The following is a 21,775-nucleotide window of genomic DNA, read 5'->3' as shown; positions in this document are numbered from 1 at the left end:
TGCACCTCCAATCTGAGTTATTTTATAATTCAATAAATTGCAGAAAGCTGATAGTAATGCAAATAATTCTTGTTCATAGAAATGCAAATACCCTTGTCCCGTGGGTACGAATGGTTATTAGTCTGGTGTTTCTGATTGGCTCTCTGCCCTTTGAGTTCTCCTCGAAATCAGTTGTACCATCTTTTTTGTTCCTTCTAAATTAATGAATGAGATTAAATTGCCTACAAGTGTTCATTTCATATGTTTAGAGTCATGATTTTACTTTTTTTTTTTAAGTCAACCTTAAACAGCAAATCAGGCAGGTGTCTATTACAGATTCTGTCATATGTCCCCCACATTTAACCCTCAACTGATTTTTTTTTTAAGATTTTGTTTATTTAGGGGCACCTGGGTGGCACAGCGGTTAAGCGTCTGCCTTCGGCTCAGGGCGTGATCCCAGCATTATGGGATCGAGCCCCACATCAGGCTCCTCTGCTATGAGCCTGCTTCTTCCTCTCCCACTCCCCCTGCTTGTGTTCCCTCTCTCGCCGGCTGTCTCTATCTCTGTCGAATAAATAAATAAAATCTTTAAAAAAAAAAAAGATTTTGTTTATTTATTTGTTTGAGAGAGAGTGAGAGCAGGAGTGGAGGGGAGGGTAGAGGGAGAGGAAGAAGCAAGTTCCCTGCTAAGCAGAGAGCCCAATGCGGGGCTCAATCCCAAGACCCAGGGATCGTGACCTGAGCTGAAGGCAGATGTTTAATCAACTGAGTCACCCAGGTGCCCCAACCCTTTACTTCTAAAAGAGCAGATTTCAGTCTAATACTTTACATGAAGCCTGACACATCTCCTTTTTTTTCTAGCTTCAGACAAGCTTGACTGAGCCAATGACGTTATCCAAATCGATATCTCTTCCTCGTAGCGCGTACTGGCATCACATCACTCGTCAGAACAGTGTTGGAGAAATCTACAGTTTGCAAGGCAAGTGACTTGAAAATAATAAAGCACCACCTGCATTAGCCTCCTACAGGTGGGCCAGGAGTCATGCAAATTGCTTTGCTTGCTTTTCCTCTGTTCTCATTTATCAGCTGTCACTGGCCACAGTGGGAGCTCTGAGATTTACAGTGGCTTTTCTAAAGCTCTCATTTCATAGACTCACGGTAGAAATTATTGCAAAAGTCCCTAAGGGCTGAGGACCCTATTTGGCATAGGAACTTGACTAGCACGTTATACAAAACATACCATCAGAAGCTAAAAGTAGCTGGTACTGGGGTCTGTTTCATGCCGTTTTACAAAGGATTTCTTTCTGAGCGTCTTTTTTCTTAATAGGATTGAATATCAGTTCAGGAGGCTGATTTCTGGCTCTGAAATAAAATGCTGCATAAACCTACTCAAGGAAATCTTAAGGTTTACCCAAAGCCTTGACATAGAAATAATTCTGGAGGGTGCAAGGCAGGAGACAAGTGTGAATACTTCGCTTCTGTATTTTTCCTAATGATGAATGTTTAATCAACTAAAACGGGGATGGTTTACCAGATGAATCATATTAATAGATAGCAGGTATTTCGTCAAGAGCAGCGCAGACTTCAGCTTTGGCATTTTTTCTCCTATTCTTTCCCTTTTGTCTTAAAATGAACAATCTTATCCTTCAGATAAAATATTCAGCAGCAAGCAATTGACTAACAGAGGACCAAGGCTGAAGGAAGTGGGAACTTAGAAAAATAAGGCTAACAAAACACATTCATCCAACAAAGATTTTGTGAGCACAATAGATTTGAATGTAATAGGCGCCCAATAAATATCTGGTGAAGGAATGACGGGTATGACCTTCAGCACAGCTAGGCATTCAGAATGTTTTTCCACTCATACTTTAACTTTTGCTCATATTAACAACACTAAGTGTTTCAACAACAACAACAAAATGTTTTGGTGACAAGGAAACTGAAATGGTGTGTTTTCAAAGCAATCTTTGCTTGCCAGGATTTCAAACCTAGACTAATGGAATTTGGTTAGTGGGAATTAATGATTAAAGATACGTTCTGCAAGGAAGAACAGTCAGAACAATTTTAGTCATTTGTTGATGACAATTGCATTTTATATTTTAAATGAACCCTCTTATGGGTAGTTATTACCTTTTTGTGTTATTTCTTTGCATGAGAAAATCTTTACTAGGATAAGGAGTAGAGGATTGAGGGGACTCTTGACAATTTTGTGGATCAGAAAGAGGTGTCACATATCTCGCTCTTGCTTCCTTCTACAAATGCCAGCAACCACATGCTAAAACTGCCTGCGTCAAGATCTTAGGATTAAAAATAATTAGAAAATATGTTTTTAGTGTAAGGTTATTTTTATTTAAACATAAACCTATATATGAAATTGTTGTCAGAAAACGAAATTTAACTGAGTAAATTTTATGTATCGTATTGGCTTTATTCAACAATTCATGAGCAGACAGCATGCCATCCAACAGATAGAAAGGAGGTCTGAGGAGCTATATATAATGAAGACTTTTATAGGCAAAGGGAGCAGGAACAAAGAGGTTAAACTGGCCGAGAATGGATTGGGTGTAGCAAGATCACTTTCCTTTAGGGGATGGCGAGAGACTGTCAGACAGATGTCCTCACTAGTACTGACCAGGTAGTTAACACTGACTGGTGTAAGATTCATTTTCTGGGAGACCTGAAACTAATTCGGTTATGTGTTAAGTCAGGGGGGCGTTATGGGACTTAGCCTAAGTGACTCCATATTGAGACTATTGTCTTGTTTTTAACAGTATTGATATTCAGTAAAGTAGAAATAAAACCATGGAACATTTTCATGAGGAAATACAAATGAGCAAATTTCTAAGGAAAAAGAAAGTCAAATGTTAAAACAAATAAGTTCAAAAAATGTTGGAACCAATGTAGTGATAACTTTGGGTTTTGACAAGAGTTTGGTCTATAATGCTAGCAAATGAAAGATTGTTGTTTTCATGGTAGTGTGTGGGGAACTTTTCTCTGAAGGGAAAGCTAACATTTAGAGTGATGTACAGCATCAGAGATAATTTCTTATGCATCCGACAAAAAAAATGGCAGAACGCTTTTAAACTTCTCAAAACATTGATGAAGACGTGCAAGACAGTGCTGACTTACAATACAATAGAATCAATAACTGATTTGAACACTGGGATCTGTCTCACTGATGCTAATTTCCAGCAAAGGTAAGGACTTAAATGCTCTATCAATTACGATGAACAGTTTGTCTGAATGGTCTCAATAGCACATTCTTCCTTGGTTGTTTGTTGTCTTTGTGTAACAAAGAAATAGGCATCGACTAAAGTTGAGTACTACAAGTCCAATAAATATACAATGTATTTGATGTAAAGTACATTTCACTCTACTGTGGATTTATTTTTGTATTATATGCTTCTTAGAGCAATACGTTTTACCATTTTACATACCCCTCATTTTATGATTATATTGTAGAGAGAGATATAAAGATCTAGATGGATAGAGATGGACAGCTAGATCGTCAGTAAGTGGATTATAGTAAACTTGTTAGTGATACTTCGACAAAGCAAATATATTTTACTCTCCTCTTGCTCTATTGAGGCAGTCAAGATAAGCAGAGGACAAGAGTCTTTGGACCATAGTTTTTTGTATTGTTGTTTTTGTTTTTTTATTGGTGTGTAATCAACACAGGCTTCACCCTCATGGAATCAGGACAAGATAAAACCATCAAAACAGGAAATAGAAATGGAAAAAGTGACCCTTAGCACCCGTTCTTCATACACATCTACATTTTTTCAAGAAACTACATTCGATGCCTCCGATCTGAGTTATTTTATAATTCAATAAATTGCAGAAAGCAAAAGGAGAACATAGTCTGGTTTTCCAGAGTCAAAGGAAAAATTGGGCAATGGTGGGTATTACATCATCATGTAAACTTCAGGTAGCATTGAGGAATAAAAATGTATCTTTGGAATTATCACATTTTCTACATTCTAACTGTGAAGCTCAGATCAATATGAATTAAATTCAGCAGGCTTTCCTTCTGAAGGTAAAGGGGGAAAGCTTTCTATATCTAAAGCTTCATAGATTGGGATACATTGAGAAGCAGCACATGTACTAGAACGGAAAAAAATATTCACGGTGTGAAAACAAATCTATCCCACATTATGACGTACCTATAACTTCGATTGCCTGTTACTCTCAAAATTGTACTTGCTCAGTTCTACTGTGTTCATTTCTGTCATCTGTTCTATAACTATAGAAGCAAGACACTCTCTAAAAGGCCAACGTATCAATACTGACATCCTGCATTTACTTAAATGTTTGGAAAAGAAGTGCAGTATAATCTGCTAGATCTCCCCATGCTGCTCCCAGAATGGTGCTCTGAGAGTGCAAGTTTTTTGTGGTTTCTGTCTTGTACTCCAGCTCTCTGGAGTCAAAAGGCTGACGAAAAGAATAATTCGCTTTAACAAGTACACGTTAGCTAAGGACTAGGCAGCTGCTATGGAAAATCCCTACCCCTAAGGAGCTTGTGAGAGGTTGGATCAAGTCACCTCTTCTTGCAGAAGGTGTGAGTAAAGACTTTTCCTGTTCCCGATTTTTGCCAGATAATAAGGATGACTAGTTTGTATTAGAAAGTAATTTTATTTCTATTTCTCTGACTTACGCGTTTGCGTCACAGCACGTTGTAGAGTTGCTATCTGTAGACTTAGAGAAACCTTTCACTTCAAGAGAAGGAAACGTGATTTTGAACTCTTGACTCAAAAGTAGATGCCACTTGTTTAATTGCTAGAATTGTGATGTTGGTTCTAAGGCCTTCAGAGATGTGTTGAGAGCATGACAAACACTCAAAAAAAAAAAAAAAGGTGAGGGGGGTTGGGGAGGAAAAGGAAAAAGAAAGAAATGAAACCCCATAAGAAGGTTGAAGCTTTTCTTCCTTTGGAAGGTCATCTCCTTGACTTGTAGTCACTGTCCTCATAACTATATGACAGACTGCGTGGCAGGGTCTTTAAATTGAGATTTGTGAAGATGGCAAAGCATTTATTGAAAATGACAAATCAGTCTAGCAAAAACCACTGATGGTTCCAGGCTCACTGCAGGCACTCACCGAGTCTTTGTCGAATGCAAAAAATGAATTTAAAAATGCATTAGAAAGGATAGACCACCACATCCCTTCCCTGAGGAAAATTCTCTCCTGTCTCGTAGAAGGAATCATCATGTCTGGTCCCCCACGCAGCCCATCCTGGGCACCATCTTCCCCTGCACACACCTTGGCTTGTCTGCTTCTTGCTTTAGGATTGCCTTGAGTCCCCAGACCCCTGCTCCTGCTGGTCTTTATTTGGTAAGCACAGGAAGCACTATGAGATGCTGTGGCTCTGTCCCCATAACCTGAGAGCTGGGTTTCTGTCTCTGTCCACCTGCTGCTCTCCCTCTGGAGAAAGTCTTCCACCAGCTATACTGATGTGAAGGGGGGGCAAGAATGTGGGCTGAAGGTGGTCCCCCAGTGAATGGGCTTTGGGACCATGTGCTATCCCTACATCTCCCTGATACATTCCATCACCTATTTTTACACAAAATTATATGGGATATACTGTCTCAGTTTTGAGCAGCTTGAATAACCTCACTATTTGAATCAAGGAGGATGGGGGGGTGCACTTGTAAAAGTGGTAACTTTTGGAGTTTGCTTTCACTAACACTGATTAAATGCACATGCCAGCTCCGAATCGTCTGGCTCCCTCTGCCCTCTCTACGTCTGTAATTAAGCTGCAGACCGCCCGTGTCAGCACAGCGCACCTGATTACACAGAAGGCATTTCACACTCACCGAAAGAGCATCAGTGGCTCCAATTTCTCAGAAGGACAGGACGCAAACAGGCAATTAGAATTAGAGATAACCTTCAGAAAACAGTAAATAGAATTCTGACGTAGATTAGGGAGGTGAAACAAAGGATTTACTCACTGTTCGCTCAACTATGACCCTCTGTCCTTTCCTGCCCGTTCAGTTTCAAGTTTACACTGTTTGTAAATCGTTTCCATCAGGACTTCTGTTTAAATTTTCATCATATGATGTTTTCCGAGTTGCAAAGTTAATAGAAGCCTTGTATAGCAAGTTAAAAAAAAAAAAAGGATAGGAAAGAGAAAATTGCACCGATGGTAAAAAGGAGCCTGCGTCTGTTCAGTGTTCGATGTGTACGCTGGAAACGAGTCAGTCGTCACAAGTGGGAGCAGCCAGATGCCTCACGCATCCTCCGTGAGCCCCAGCCCCCAGGTGGCCATGTGCCAACAGCCCCAACACGGGAGCCCTTTGCCAGAATCAACAGTTGCTAGTAAACCTTCTTTATGAATAGTGACTGCATGTCCTTCCCTTGGAAGGGTAAAGCGAAGGCGGCAGATGCCTCCCAGGATATCAATTTTTAGAGGTAAATGAATTGATTGCTCCCCAAAATAGACACCATAAAAAGTCTCTGAATGTTCTCACTGTGAAATGCTTCTCACACGCCACAGTCATCCATCATCCCTCCCTCTTCCATGCTCCCAGATGTTTTTATGTAACTTTAATATCGCAACGCATTTGTTTATGAACCCTCTTCTTCTGTTTGTTTGTGAGGTGGCAACTTCAGATGATCTTCATCCGCATGGCTCAGCCGAATTTAGGGCGCCCTCATTGTGAAGAAACGCCACCTGTAGGTTAAAATACTGAGTTTGGAGTTATGTAATCCTGAGTTTGAAAATTGACTTACCAGTGCTGAGTTGTGTGGCTTTGGGCAATTTATTCATCTTTCTAAGCCTCATTTTCTTCATGTCTACAATGAGGATAATAGTTCCTATCATGGCACTTTAGTGAGATCACCCACGTTAGGTATAAACATTCAGTAATTATGAACCATTGTCAATATATTGAAGGAAATTAAATTTCCATTAAGAAGTTTCTTTCTCTGACAAAGGGAAGTATGCTCTCCTATTCCAATTTATTCTAGAATTTACTTTAAAATATTACAGAGTTTCTGCTATACATGAGGAATTTTGTTTTGTTCTAAAGACTTTATAAAGTCTAGCTTTAAGAAACGATTTCTAGTTTTTACAGTTCTAGAAAAACTAAATCTAACTCTAAACCTAACCTTAAGTTTTTAATGCAAGATTAAAAAAAAAAAAGGCTTAAGTCTTCAGCTGTTTGTTTTCTTCCCATGGGTGAGTTTAAACAAGACATTTACGCCTCAAACAGACACACCCCTTCTCCCAGGCTTTACAAGGCTCAGTCCAGGTAGCCCAAGGGAAATTAGATGCTGTTTTTTGGCCAAGGAATTGCAAATTCCTGGAAGGACTTTATTCAGCTCAGTGCAGAGGAAGTGCCCCCACTTTACCCCACTCCTCCCCCACCCCTCAAGATCTGTGCTTGCGGATCAGCCTACCCTGACCAGGGAGAAGCCTTTCTGAGAAATTTCTTCCTTCCTCCACTAAGGTAGACTGGTTTTGCTTGAGCCAGTTATTTCTCAGTTTACTCTCTCAGGATGCACCCTCTGGCTGAACTAAAGGTGAAAGGCAAGATTTGGATTGTTAATTAGGTTCTCCTGACATAGCACAACACAAAACTAAAGACGGTGCACAGTGTAAGTCAGCCATTAAATCACTAGTTACTACATATGTAAAAGTAGCAGATAAAGACAGATAAAGGTAAAAGACTCAAGAGTTACCAGATGTTACATAGGATTAGTGTAATCTGCCAGTGGTCTTATTAAAATAAATTGCTTCGCACTCTCTAATTCAAACCTGAAATTGAAATTTGAATTAATCCTGAAACCTGGTCTCTATACCTGATTTTTTCCCCTCAAGCTTCCCCCCACCCAATTTTTTAAATATAGTAGGTAACATATTAAGTTCAATATTAATCAAACTATTATGGAAAAAATACATATTCTATTTTATTCAGTAGGAAATAAAACTAGGATGTAATATTAATTCAGGGAAAGGTTAATAGAGTCTTAACTGAAGTTCAGCTGTGTTTGTCATGTATGTAAGTGCATGTGCACACGTGTGTACACACACACACACACAGATGATTGTGCACGCACACACACACACACAGACCCGTATAGCTCATTGCTGTCTATCCGTATTATTGTACCTAGTAGGCTCCACATCACAAATTATAAAATACATAGAAGAACCTGCAGGGGAAAAATGTTCAGTTATATTTTTCTCCCTGACCTCTCTTTCCTGTTTTGTTTTGTTTTTAACTTCGGCTCTACCTCTGGCCCTTCAACTAATACCCTATCCCTGAGTATTGGCTTAATAATTGTATTTTGTCTGGTTTTTTTTTCGTTTATTGTCCTTTGTCTGCCAAGCAGAAAATACAGCATCCTGAAACTTGATAATGGTTGGAGGATACGAAAAGACAAACAACATCAGGAATTAGCCTCATTGAAATAATACTTGCCAGAGAATAAATTGCAGAATTCACGTAGATTTAATCCTGCCTGTGACCTTCAGTGACGTTCTAGGACTTACCCGACTGCCCTACAAATAATAGATGCAGATTGAAAATTTGCTGCTACAAACTTTAAATATCCAATATTTAAAACCTAGGAGCATGGTTGTATAAGTTTATATAAAAGAAATTTATGTTAAGAATTGAAGCCATGTGCCCATGTGTTAATGACTATATTTAACACAAGAAGAAGAGTAGAGTTTGGGAGTGTTCTTAGAAAGTTTTGGTTGCCATTGCTATATCATATTGGCTTGGTAAGGAGTGTAGAGCCTTCATTTTATTTTTGTTAAACTATTCATAGTACAAGAAGGAGAAGTTCAGTGACAAAAGTTTAAGTGGTATGTCTTTTACATATATGCTCAAAGATAAAAGATATATGATTTTAAAACAAAACCAGAATTTCTTACAGCAAAACTCTGTGACAGAAATTGTTCTTCGTATCCTTTCGTTCACCAGAAAATGCCATTCTTTCAATGAATTTGGGAAGTGGCTTCTCTGGCGTGCAGTGGAGGGATAGCCATTGTCTGGGGCCCTATCATACCCATTGTAGAATTCTGCCTGTGCTCGAAAGAGATGTTGGCTTAGAACGCTCTGTGCTTGCCTCTGTAACTGTAATTAGCACCATCCTGATGAGTGGAAACTTTTCTTTGAGAATAGTTTATCATTCATGAGTTCATTTGTAAAATATTTTGAAGTCGTCTAGGTTTTTGATAGTAAAATTTAGTATTGTTCTTAAATGCACACACACACACACACACACACACACCCCTCACATTGTTTCCAAACAAACAAATGAAGGAAATCCTAGAGGACAGTCTGTTTTATTTTCCAGCATGTCTCTGCGGTGTTGTTACAACTTCTTTAGGGGCACACCAAGTAAGTCAAAGTATGTACAAATGAAAATCACCATATGCTATTCGATCATAATCTAATACCTATTTCCTGGGCTCAGCAGTGACTCCATCCTTCTGAAGTCAATGACACACTAAGAGTCCGGAAATCAGAGATGTCATTCTTGCTGAGTAATTCACAGGCACCTATCTGTGTTTAACCACATTCAACAAACGCCCAGGGGGAGGGAGACTGCCTCACCGCGGTCAGCGAAGAAATGCATGGTCTGAGGCACCAGTAAGGAAATGTAACACGTTCAAAAATTCTTCATAGGAAGGAGAGGGATATTTTATTGCACAGTCTGCTACCAACAAGATATGATGCTACGTAATTTCACAAATATAACCTCGTATACACAACACACTCTTGTAAAGGTAGATTGTTATGGATGCAGTTTTTATAGATGGAGAAAAGGCAGTTATCATTGTCCACTTATTTACTGAGCACTTTATACCATGTCGTGATAGATGATCTTCCCAACAGCTGTCTGAAATAGGTACTATTATTGACCCACTTTACAAATAAGGAATCTGCCCTCTCCCTCTGCTTCTTTCCCCTCTGCTTGTGCTGTCTCTCTCAAATAAATAAATAAATCTGAATATGCAAAAATAACTTGTCTAAGGGCCAAAAGTAGTATTATCAACCCACATGGTCTTATTTTTCTAGCTAGAAGGCCACCAGGATAGGAAAGTTATGTAAGTGCCCCAGGGGAAGAGAGTTGAAGGCAAGGTGGAATGAAACATTAGAAAACTCTACCGTTCTGCCCAGTTACAGTCTCTTTGAACCATAATCAAGGTTTACAAGAATTATTCCTCTGAAAAGCAGGCAACAGCTATTCTCAAATGTGCCTTAAATGAGACGACCCAGATGGAAGCCATCGAGGCAATTTGTGGAAAATCCGCACTGTTCAAAGTCAGGTTCGACATGGCTTGGGCACTGCTTTTAAAAAATTCATATAACAGCCTCGCTTCTTTTGTGGAACAATTTAAAGCACATTGTGCATGTAAATAAGTTGGTTTAACTCCTGAGAGTCGCCATTACTTTTGATTATTACTTTTCAAGATTTTTAACTAAGTTTTACAGCAAGTTCAACTGTGTCTCCATCAATTCCAATTTCTTCAGAAATGTCTTATTTTGGAGATTTCAAAATCACTTTCCCAGGAGCAAATCCCTTTTATTTCATGCCCTTTCCTCCCTCCTGACTATTTTCTTCTCTTTCCTTCAGGCGTTAACGCTGGCTTGTTGTGTTGTTAGTTCATGTGGTTTCTATCACGAAAGTGTAAATGTCTTCTTTATCAAGCTTCGTTTCCCTTAAATAAGCACTTTTTGTGTCTTCTATTGAAACGTGATTTTTTTGGATTATTTCTGAAAACCTTCCTAAATTCCAAGGAATGAATACTTGACATTGAACTGAAATTAATATTCAAAAACTTTTGTTGCAAAATGAATGCATCCTCATTAAAAAAACTCAACACACGAAGATATATGTGGATAAAAAGTTAAAAATCACCACTAATTCTACCATATATTGTTAGCCTTTTAGAATATAAGTATAACAATATAGATAAAAATAGAAACTGAGATGCAATTCATATATATTTATAAAATTAAGAGCATACTTTATATGAAGTCATTTGTTATATTTTTAAGTTGTATATTATATTGAGAACAAAGTCCAAGTGACATTTAAGGACTACATAATTTCAGTGCAGAGCCCTACTTTACTTAACCATTGCTCTCTTGTTCAGTATGTACATTTTGTAGTTTTTACTATTCTGAACAATGCTGCAGTAAACACATCTGTATATAATCTTTTATTACAATAATATTTCCAGAAGTGGGATGTATTTTTATTTTATTTTATTTTTATTTATTTCTTCAGTCAACTTTTGCTGTACTGTGCCTAGGCTTAAGGGATGTATCTCATTTATAGAGAACAATACAGATGTGGTTTCCATCTCTAACATACATCCGGTCTCATAAGAATACAAGCTCACAGCCCATCTAGCAGAGATACTAATTTGTTCATTTATTCAACAATTATTCATTGAGTTGATTTTATATGGTATTTCTATGTGGTTGGGGACACAAAAATGAAGAAGAGAAACAAGAAACTTATTCACATGAAAGTATATGCCAATAATAACCAAATAAAGAAAATAATAAACAGGTTAAATTCAGACATTGATGAGTGTGACAAGGAAGGTATATCAGAATCATGACAAAGAAAGTGAATTGGCCATTAAATTTCCTTTAAGAAGTGATATTTCAATTCAGGTTCAAATGTCAAAAGCAGATGAGCCTGTAAGATTTTGAAAAAGAAGTTGTAGGCGTAGACAATGTCATAAGGCCGAAGCAAGTCTGGTATATTAGAGGGATGACAGGTACATTTGGAGTGGGTAGAGCACAGGGAAAATGGCACCCATGGGCAATGGTGAGTAAGCAGGACTCGATGATGAAGGACCCCATAGTGATCCACAATAATGGCAGTTACTGGCTCAACCTAATCGTTCTAGTTTTATATGTGTATAATCTCAAAGTTTCCCATAGGAATGTTTCATTGAGGGTTCGGGGGTGTTATGTCATCCTACTGAATCATTCTCTTTTAAAATTATCAAATGCAGTGCAGTTCTTTATCCAAACTCTGTTTTTCCTTATCTTCCATTTACTTTCAGCATTTCTGTGTCATTATAGATGTTTTATGATCAAAACAGGCTGGACTTTTAAAACTCAAAGCATGTTTCTATTCTTTTATAATAGGAAAATCCAGTCAGCTTTATTTATTTTGATTCTACATATTTTGTTTTCCACTCTCTTATTTTATTATTTTGGTCTGTAATGCTATTTATTTACTTCTTTCCCCTTCTTTATTTTAGCTATTTGTAATCACATTTATTTTTACTCCCCCCCCCCATCTACTTGTTTGGAATTACATATATTCTCTTCGTAGTTAACTTAAGAGTTTTAGTATGTATACTTTTTTAAAAAAGATTTTATTTATTCATTTGACAAAGAGAGAGAGACAATGCACAAGCAGGGGGAGTGGCAGGCAGAGGGAGAGGGAGAAGCAGGATCCCTGCTGAGCAGGGAGCCTGATGCAGGGCTTGATCCCAGGACCCTGGGATCATGACCTGAGCCAAAGGCAGACGCTTAACTGACTGAGCCACCCAGGTGCCCCTTAGTATGTATACTTGACAAAAACAAATGTAAAGTATAAATGTAGCTCCTCTTCTCTTTTTAATTCCTTTCATATTTCACACCACTATTATCTGGAGTTTTTGGGTTCTCTTTTTTTTTAAGTAGGCTCCACGCCCAGCATGGAGCCCAACATGGGGCTGACCTCACAACCCTGAGATCAGGACCCGAGCTGAGATCAAGAGTTGAACACTTAATCAACTGAGTCACCCAGGCACCTTCATGCTATTATTTTATTTCTCTCTTCTTTTGAAAACACTCCAAAGTTAATTTTTAATACTATTATTATTTTTACAGCTAATGCATATTCGATCTATCCATCTGTTTCACTGTTTCTTTGCTTCTGTACTTCAGTCCTTATTTCTGAGTTGAAATTCCTTTTTTTTTAATCAGTCATTATTTGTTTTCTTCAGTGAGCATTTTATCTTTAGCGAACTCCATGTTTTGCAAAGATGAATTAATTTCATCTTCATTCTTGCATGATATTTCAGTTGGTTGTGGAGTCCTTGGCCATTTGAGGATAATCTCACTATTTTCTTGCTTCATTTACTACATCTGGCTTCATTTCTTGAATGACAGTTTAGCGAGTTGCAGGATTCTCAGCCACCTGGAGAGTCTTCTATCCCGTCACTTTCTATGCCGTCTCATTTCTGTCCAGATGTCTGTCAGTCTAGTTGTTCATCTTTCATAGATTAACTGTCTTTTCTCTCTGCTTTTAGAAATTTCTTCTTACATTTGGAATTAGGCAAGCTTACCCTCATGCCTCAAACTATGAATTTCTTTTGAATTTTCTTGTGGGGACTCAATATATTTCTTCAACCTGACAAGTCCTCTCATTCATTTGTTCTGGATAATTATTGGTATTTATTTAAATGTTGTCTCACCCTCATTGGTGCCATCATCTCCTTTAGCAATGATTATTAAATTTATGTTTGATATTCATGTTCTGTTCCATGTGATTAACAGTATTTTACACTTTTCATCCCTGTGATATCTTTGTGCTGCATCTGAGTGATTTCCTCCGATCATACAGTTCACTCTGGATTCACTCTGCAGCTGAGTCTGCGTTACCACCTCCACCATCATTGATGCTTTTAATATCTAAATGTTGTAATTATTTTGTGAATTTCATCTACTCTTCTTTCACAATGGCTTATTCTTTCCTTGTGCTTTACATTCCTCTTAAATATTTTTTTGCATTTCACACCCCAAGAGTCTCTTCAGTCTTCTCGAACATACTTTAATCCCTTTGGAACTGGCTCTAGCATCCGTGTTCATTCTGTTACCGTGACTGCTGACTCGGAGTCTTGAAAAAATGTTCCATTGGGTGTGTCTTAATGCCTGATTATGAACTCATCTTCAGTAAGAATTACATTTCTGTGAAAATCTTGTTGCCCCAGGACTGAAAATATTCCCCCAGAGTGGTTTCACATTCTTTATTAGGTTGAACCAGTTGGACTACCACTGTTGTAGACTATTACTTTTAAATAACAGTAACTTCATGTGGCTCAACCTAAAAAATAAAATAAACCGAAAATTTGACAATCATAATGAGATTTTTTTGCGAAAACACATTTGATAAAAATTGTTAGATGATGTGAAAAACGTTCCTGAAGAAATAAAAAAATGAACAATATAAAACAAGCTTGAGCAGAAACAAACATCAGAGAAAACATATCACTCTTAAATATCCATGGGACAGTAATGAAAAGTATGTGAGGTCACAAATATGTCACAACATGTATAAAATAACCATAAGCCCAAATATATATCATGTGCTCATGTTTTCCCATCTTAATGCAATAAAAATAAAAGCCAAAAAGTTCTATACTTTTGGACTTTAAAAACCCATCAATATGATCTTGAGTCAAAAAAGACACAAGAAGGGAACATAAAAATATTGGAAGCTGAAGATAATAAAAACACTACATCAAAACTTACGAGACATAGCTAAGTTGGTAGTTAGAGGAAATGTTATAGGCTTAAATATCCAAAATAGCCTTAAATATTTAGAAGAGAATAGGGATGGAAAATTAATAAGCTAAGCACTCAACAGTATAGGCTTGATGAGGACAGTAGCAAATAGAAAAAAATTCACCAACCTCACATATAAATATGGATACAAAATGCATCAGTATGGCCTACTTATATTTATCCCAGAAATGTAAGGATCATTTGACAAGAAAATATTAGTAAATGATTTCATATTAAGAAATTGAAACTAAAAATCTATGTGATGTCCTCAATGGATGTAGAAAAATACGTGATAAAATTCAGTACTTTTTCATAAAAAAAAAAAGAAAGAAAGAAAATCTGCACTCTAGGCTAGCAGGTAATCTTTCTCACCTGAAAAATAGCCTTTACCAAAAATCTACTACAAATACCATTTCCTGAAATTTAAGAACAAGTCAGGAAGGCACTCTATCATGATCAGTACAGAAATAGAGATTTTAAAAACATGAATATCAGATAGGGAGAAATAAATTATTTGAAGATAATATCTCTTGTCAGAGAAAATCTAAGATGAGCCACAAATCATGGCATCTCCACCAAAAGAAAACTGAATATTTTTACTGGAGGAATGAAGGTAAGAGATAAACACAGATGGATAAACACAGCACAGATAAACACAACACACAGGAATTTCAAAGGCATTATTCTAAGGGAAAGTGGCCAAACAAGATTCCGTTGATATGAAATTCTAGAAAAGACAAAACTAGTTACAGTATTAGGGGGATGGGATGGTACCGAAAGTATGTGAACAAATCATTCAGAAGAAATGTACTCCCAAAACATCTATATAAGACATGATAACAATTTCCTTCACTCCTACTCTAATTATAATGGTTCTTTAAAAAGAGGGGAGATATTCCAGTGGTAATCTTATATATAAATCACTATTCTGTAAATGAATTTTTCTTAACACATTTATTTTAATATATAAATATTAAGAAAAAATGTCTTACAGAGGGTAACTCTAGAATTAGAGACATTTTAATAAATGATGCATTCTTAAATTCTCAGATTTATCTCATAGAAGTAAAATTTTTATTCATTATATTAATTTGAAATCTGATATTCTAAGTCCTATTATTTATGCTGAAATTACCATTTGATTTCTATGTATGTAAAGTACTTAGCAAAGCACTTTTTTGTCTGTAATTCCTTAGTAAGGTTTCTGACATCCAAGCTTGCAAAGCATAGGTCATATTCAGTTCTTTCTTACCCAACAATCAGTAGATTCAGTACGGTTCAATAAGCATTAAATGCCAACTGAATGCCAGATCTGGGCTAAGCTCTGGAGATACAAAGACAAGTCAGATCCTTTTCCTGCCCTGGAAGAGCTCACAACTGCGTGCCTCTGCCTGGTGCCATACTGACTCTACACATCTTTTGATTCTAACCTCTGTTGGCCATTTGCAGTCATCTGAATTCAGCCCAACCAATCCCAGCCCCCTTCTGTCTTGTCTTGATCTCTCTCTTGTCTGCTCTATTCCAGTATTCTTCCCAGAGCCGTCACTTCAGAATCAAAGTGACCTTTGTAAAGGCCAATTCTGACCCTATCATTCCGCTGCTAAAAAACTTCAGTTGGAGACTCCCAACAAAGAAAAGGGGGTGCGCTAAAACCTTGCCTATTTCCCCAGCCCCAGCCCTACTAAAATGAAGAATCAACATTAAAACAAGGGAAGAACATTTTCTCCTTGATAATTGGAAACGGAACCTTCATTCTCAGACTATTAAAATTTTTTGCTAAAAGCAGTAAAATTTATACCAAATTTTAGTGAAGGATACTAAAAACTGGAACAAAGCTTTCCAGTCTTTGGGTAGGGTCTGAGTTCCGTGAAATGCATGTAAAGACTCTCAGCAGTAGGATTTCCTTTTAAGGAAATGTGGGAGCTCACACAGGAGAAGGAAATACTGAACAACCAGACTTTGGGAAAGAGAGGACCGAGGCAGCTCTGAGATTCAGGCAGCGAAAACCATGCCAGCACTGTCACGACATGGTAGCCCCAAGCACCACTGGCCTCCATTCCTCTCTATTCAAGAATCAGAGAGAGAAGTGGGTGAAGGGGATTAAGAGCCCACTTATCCCGATGAGCACTGAGTAATTCTTGGAATTGTTGAATCATTATATTGTACACCAGAAACTCACATAACACTTTGTGTTAACTACGTTGGAATTTTTTTTAGAAAAGGGGGTGCTCAGTTGCAGTTGCGACCCCGCACGCACACATCCTGTGAGGGAGTGCCTTCTCAAATGGTGCACTCCGAGCCAGAAGAAAAAGTGAGAAGCAGCCCCCCACCCCCCGCCATGGAGTGCAGGCTGATAAACCAGATGGCAAGTCAGGTAGGGCTACTGGGTAAATGCATTGACACACCATCCTAATTTTCTTGGAGTCTCAGATTACTAGGCAGCAGAAGCCCCTGGGGTGAGTCAAAAAGAGAAACCAAGGCAGCGAGTTTTGCAGTGTTCCACCAGAGACAGCAGTGAACGGCAGTCATCGCTAAAACGCAAAGGTCTGGGAGGCTTTACAAACCACCCCAACCTGCAGACTTGTCCAGCTTTCCAGTCAACGTGGGACCTGGATGTAACACCAATGACCACCCGTTTTGATCAGAGAGAGTCTGAGATGATAAATCCAAACAAAGGACCCCCTGCCCCTCATCTGTCCCCCTCCCCACACTTCAGAAGAAGGATAAGCCTTAGAGACAGCCCCTCATTCACCAACAGGCCAAAGCAGAACAGCTTCCACATAGGATCTGTGAGTGGACAACGCAGATAGTTTAAAGGAGAAAGAAAATTAACAAAAGGAAAATGAAGAAAAATTCTTAAAATACTTCTCTGTACATTCAGAAAGTAATGAAAAGATGCACTCTTTGGAGAAGAGCTGAAAAGAGTTGCAAGAAATCCAAGAATAGGTAAGATAATGGAAAGGATATAAAGTGGGTTAGAGCCCTCAGCAAAGTAAACGAAAAATAACGAAAAATCCTTCTCACAATGAAACTATCTTATAAGCACTTAGGAGTCCAGTATTTGTCATTGAAAAAGCCTGTAACAGCTTAAGAAAATAATAGACGTGGATAAAGTAACAAAGAAATGGATGCAATTAGAAAGGGAAAATAATAGAATTTGTGTATGACATATATATTCGGCGCATTTACCAGTATATAAATAAGAGTATATGCAAGTATATATGCCAAGTACAGAACTGAACAGACAGATCTTCCTAAAATGGCAAATAAAGACAGGATGTATGTAAAAAATTTTGCTGAAAAAAAGGAAGACTTGGGTCTTAGCGCAGGTCCTCTGCCAAGCTCAGGGTTGACACAAGCGAGAGTTAACTACACGGTGATTCCCAGATATTGGAGGAAAGCATGGGGGGAAAACAGCAGAGGCCATCGCAAATAAATTGCATGACAAGGATCCTGGAAGAAACAGAGACAGTTCAGAGAGCACGCTAAAACCATGCAGACGAGCAAACTTAAGGCAATCAATGCTAAGTCAGAAGTTTGAGAAGAACAGACCTGCAGTAGCTGTAAATCACACGATTGACCTGACAGTAACTGGATTGGTGACACAGGTGCATAGAACAAATACTGCTCCAAAAATACAAGTAACTGCTCTGAGAGGAGGGTGGTGGGGACACATGTGAGGAACGGAGGGAGTGGTTAAGAGATGTCAGTTTTCATAGTCCATAGTAGGAAGAAAATCTGTAACGTATGAAAGCGAAAAATCAGCAAATGCCAGCTTAAAAAAATTAATATAACTTTTATTTAGGATTATGGTGGCACGTATCTGAAAAACAAGCCTAAAGATTGTGACTGCTTCTCTCTGGGGATCCAGATAGTACTGCCTTCACTATTATATCATGTTTGTTTTCCAGGGAACTTCAAATCCCACCTCCTAAGCTGCTGGGACTGGGGAGAGCAGACTGGATAGAAGGGTTTTTTCCTGGCTCATTTGGGCTCTATTTGAGTGTGTCGTCGAAGTCATGGATCATTTGTAATTTAGAAAAATTTTAAATACAAAACTCAAAAGAAGGAAAGCACTAGATGCTTATTGCTTTCAAATAATCTCCCTAGGCTTTTCTTGGATGACGGTTAGTACTTCACACTCTGGCCTTGCCTGTCAGTGTGCTTCCTCTTCCTCAGAATATCTTCTGCCAGGGAGATAGCTGTCCCAAATGGAAGCATGTTTTCTCATTTCTACCCTCTCTTTTTGCTTTTGCTCCTACCACTGTCTTTTCCCCATCTCTACGTGGGATTTTGCTACAAGTACTTTGAGGCCCAGACAAAAGTGAATTCATCTTCTTTTTCTCCATAGACCCTTACTTGCTCGCTAGATTGTCAGTGTAGACAGTATTTTTGCCTTCCAGTACCTGCTTGGCATAGTGTCTTACAAAGGTTTGTAAAACTGATATTATCAGGCAAAAAGGAGTATGATTCTGGGAAGAAATTTGGGCTTGGTTATGCTGCCATCTATTAAATTCTTACAAGTGTGGTGCCTTGGGGTAATAGAAATTGTGCCATGGGGAGAAGCAGTGTCCCAAGTTATTTTGTCCCTAGTTTGTGAGATGACAACAAACAAATATTATCAGTGCTTAAACATGAAAGTTGATTTAGCAGTAGCAATAGGACAGGTTGTATGTGTGTGTTGTTGTACACCACACACTTGTACACACACACACATGCACATGTGCCACTGTGTTGGTTCACTTGGCTTCCTATTTAGAAGGCTCTTCATTGGTTTTCTTCTTGGTAAATGATACTAAGGCCTGCAGTGTTCTTCAAACCTGGATTCAACCTTCTCTGTCTTGTGAATTTACATTTGACATATTTTTCAAATTTTCACGTTTTTGTGAAAAATAATCTGAATCCGATGATAGCATCCTTACTAGAAAAACAAAACATCTTAATATGAATTGTATAAATTATTGTATAATTGCATAAATAATAGGACACGAAGATGTGGACACATATTTACATTTGAAGAAACCAAAAAATATATAATATATATAATAATTTCAAAATACATTTAATTCTGACATCATAATTAGGAATTATGGTTATGTTTCATAACTAGGAATTAAGAAGTTTGGGCAGACACAATCTCGATTTACATACAGTGTAGAATGTTGAACAATTGATATCTTATGCTACATATGAGAGTTTACTTACCATGCAATTGAATCCATGTTAGAGGCAGATTATATATTAGAGCTGAGATTTTAAGTGAAAACCACATGGTCGTGTTTTAGATTGCCAAAAGTGTACATGATGGGAAATGTTCTGTGTTTCTGGTCTACTTGTTTTTCAATGGACACAAAGATGTGAATATTTTGGGGCTGTCTACTGTAGAGCCACGTGTGGTTACTATGGGATTTCTTAGCCTAGTGAGGTCTCCATTGACTTCTCTGTTCACTGAGTGACAGGTGGCCATTTGCTAGAAAGATTATGGTGTCCACTATGTCTTTGCAATACCTGCAAACACTTTCAGCTACTAAGAGAAAAGACTTTGAAAATAGTTTCCAAATTCCAACCAATCATCTGCTTGTCCTCCTGAGACTGTTCAGAGGAAAGTGTCAGAGGTCATTTTCCTTGACAAATAATTTGTACTGTTACATGTAAGATTTTTTTTCTTTAGTGTTATAAAAATAAGTCTTTTTTTTTTTAACAAAGGAAGACTAAAGCACACAGAACTTTTAGCTGATAAGCTTGACTGTTTGATGTTTTCTCCTATGACATTTCCTTAGATTTCTTGGGGGAAAAAAAAAATAACCCTTGGGCATATATCTAGTGATACAGTACCATTTTCAAGCTTTTTGGCATAAGGCAGCCATATAAGCAGAGGTGAGGAAATATGTGTCCCTAAAGAGTCTGAGGGGAAACCCAAATCAACCTAAAAAGAGCAAAATATCTTTAAAATCTTATCTTAAAAAGTTATGATTAATCCCTATCCGCCCCCCCCCCCCCCCGGCTCTATGTATGTGCATTTTAAACTAAATTCCTTCCGCCTCAATGCTAAGCTTGCTTCTTAGGGTATCCATTACCCTTGCTCTAGTTCATTTTTTGAGTTAGTGGATGCTTAGCATCTACAAGACTATTTCTGAAGAAATTGCTGAATCATTGGGCACCTCTAAGATATTTTGAAATCCTCTAATGACACAGCCGTCCTGGAACCACTCAAGGAACATGGGTTAAACCTGAAACCCTCAAGTCTCAAAAAAAAAGTCTATATTTTTGTCTAGCTCTTCTATTTTTTTCCACTCCAAAGTGCTAACAGTCTTTTAGAATAAATTAAGGTAATCTGGGCCTCTCCTGGGTTGAACTGAGTGCCTTGAAATTCTCTTCACAAAGCAGGTTAAGTGCCCAACAAGGTAGTAGAACACTACCAGTGCATATGCCAATAGCAACTGAATCCAGAAGTTTCCTAAACTCTCCCCTCGCTCACCCAAACAATAGTGCAGCTCGGACACACAGTAATGACTGATCTCCTACCAAATGTAGTCACAACTTACAAGCATAAATGGGCTCCTTGTAATGAGAAGAAAGGAGAGGGCTCAGTTCCATGTACACTGTTTAGAAGAATAGAGGGGTAAAATGGAAGTTTCCACTGTTATGTAACAAATTAAAATTAAGGAGAGGTGGATACTCCAACATTAAAGTAATGTTAAGCATATGATCCATTTAAACTTGGCACTTAAACAGTAAGTCAAGCTATCCAAGGGGTCCTAACTGATCATTTGGAACACCGGCAAAAGTGGTTGGCGTAAAACAATGTGCAGTAGTGCAATCAGAATGTGTAAATTGTGATCATAATGCCTCTTAAACATACCCATGTCATTAACAGAATCACTACCAGGTAATGAAGGCAGACTACTTGATCAGAAGTAGCTATCTCATTTTCTTCTGTAATATGTCCCAATTTGTAAATTAGGAGCATAAAAAATTGGTTCTGCTTCCCTGTGTTTTCACTTTTAGCAAGGCTACCTCTTGAAATAATGGAAATGTTTTCCTATGGATAACTGAAGTACAGAAATGATATGACTCACTATAATACAATACAGTGCATTGCTTCAACTCATTTCAACAAGGATAAAATGCTTTTAACAAGCATTTCCAATAAACATTTTCTTGAAACATGAGAGTAGTAACATATATTGTAATTCTTTACAGATAAATGATGTTTTTCTATTTTTTAAATTTCTGTCAAATAAAAACCAGGATCATATATTTG

General features: G+C 37.8%; 1 protein-coding gene across 1 annotated transcript in view; it reads left to right on the top strand.

The window, feature by feature from the left end:
- DOK6 (docking protein 6) overlaps positions 1–21,775 on the top strand; it is a 354,731-nt gene that overhangs the window by 281,317 nt on the left and 51,639 nt on the right. The window contains exon 7 of the mRNA XM_026496474.4: positions 841–958. Within this exon, the coding sequence (XP_026352259.1) occupies positions 841–958 (118 nt within the window). The remainder of the gene's footprint in view (positions 1–840; positions 959–21,775) is intronic.

The sequence above is a fragment of the Ursus arctos genome, unplaced genomic scaffold (genome assembly GCF_023065955.2).
Source record: "Ursus arctos isolate Adak ecotype North America unplaced genomic scaffold, UrsArc2.0 scaffold_17, whole genome shotgun sequence".
Taxonomy (NCBI): Eukaryota; Metazoa; Chordata; class Mammalia; order Carnivora; family Ursidae; genus Ursus; species Ursus arctos.
The sequence above is the reverse complement of the archived record's forward strand: the minus strand, read 5'-3'. Positions and strand labels throughout refer to the sequence as shown.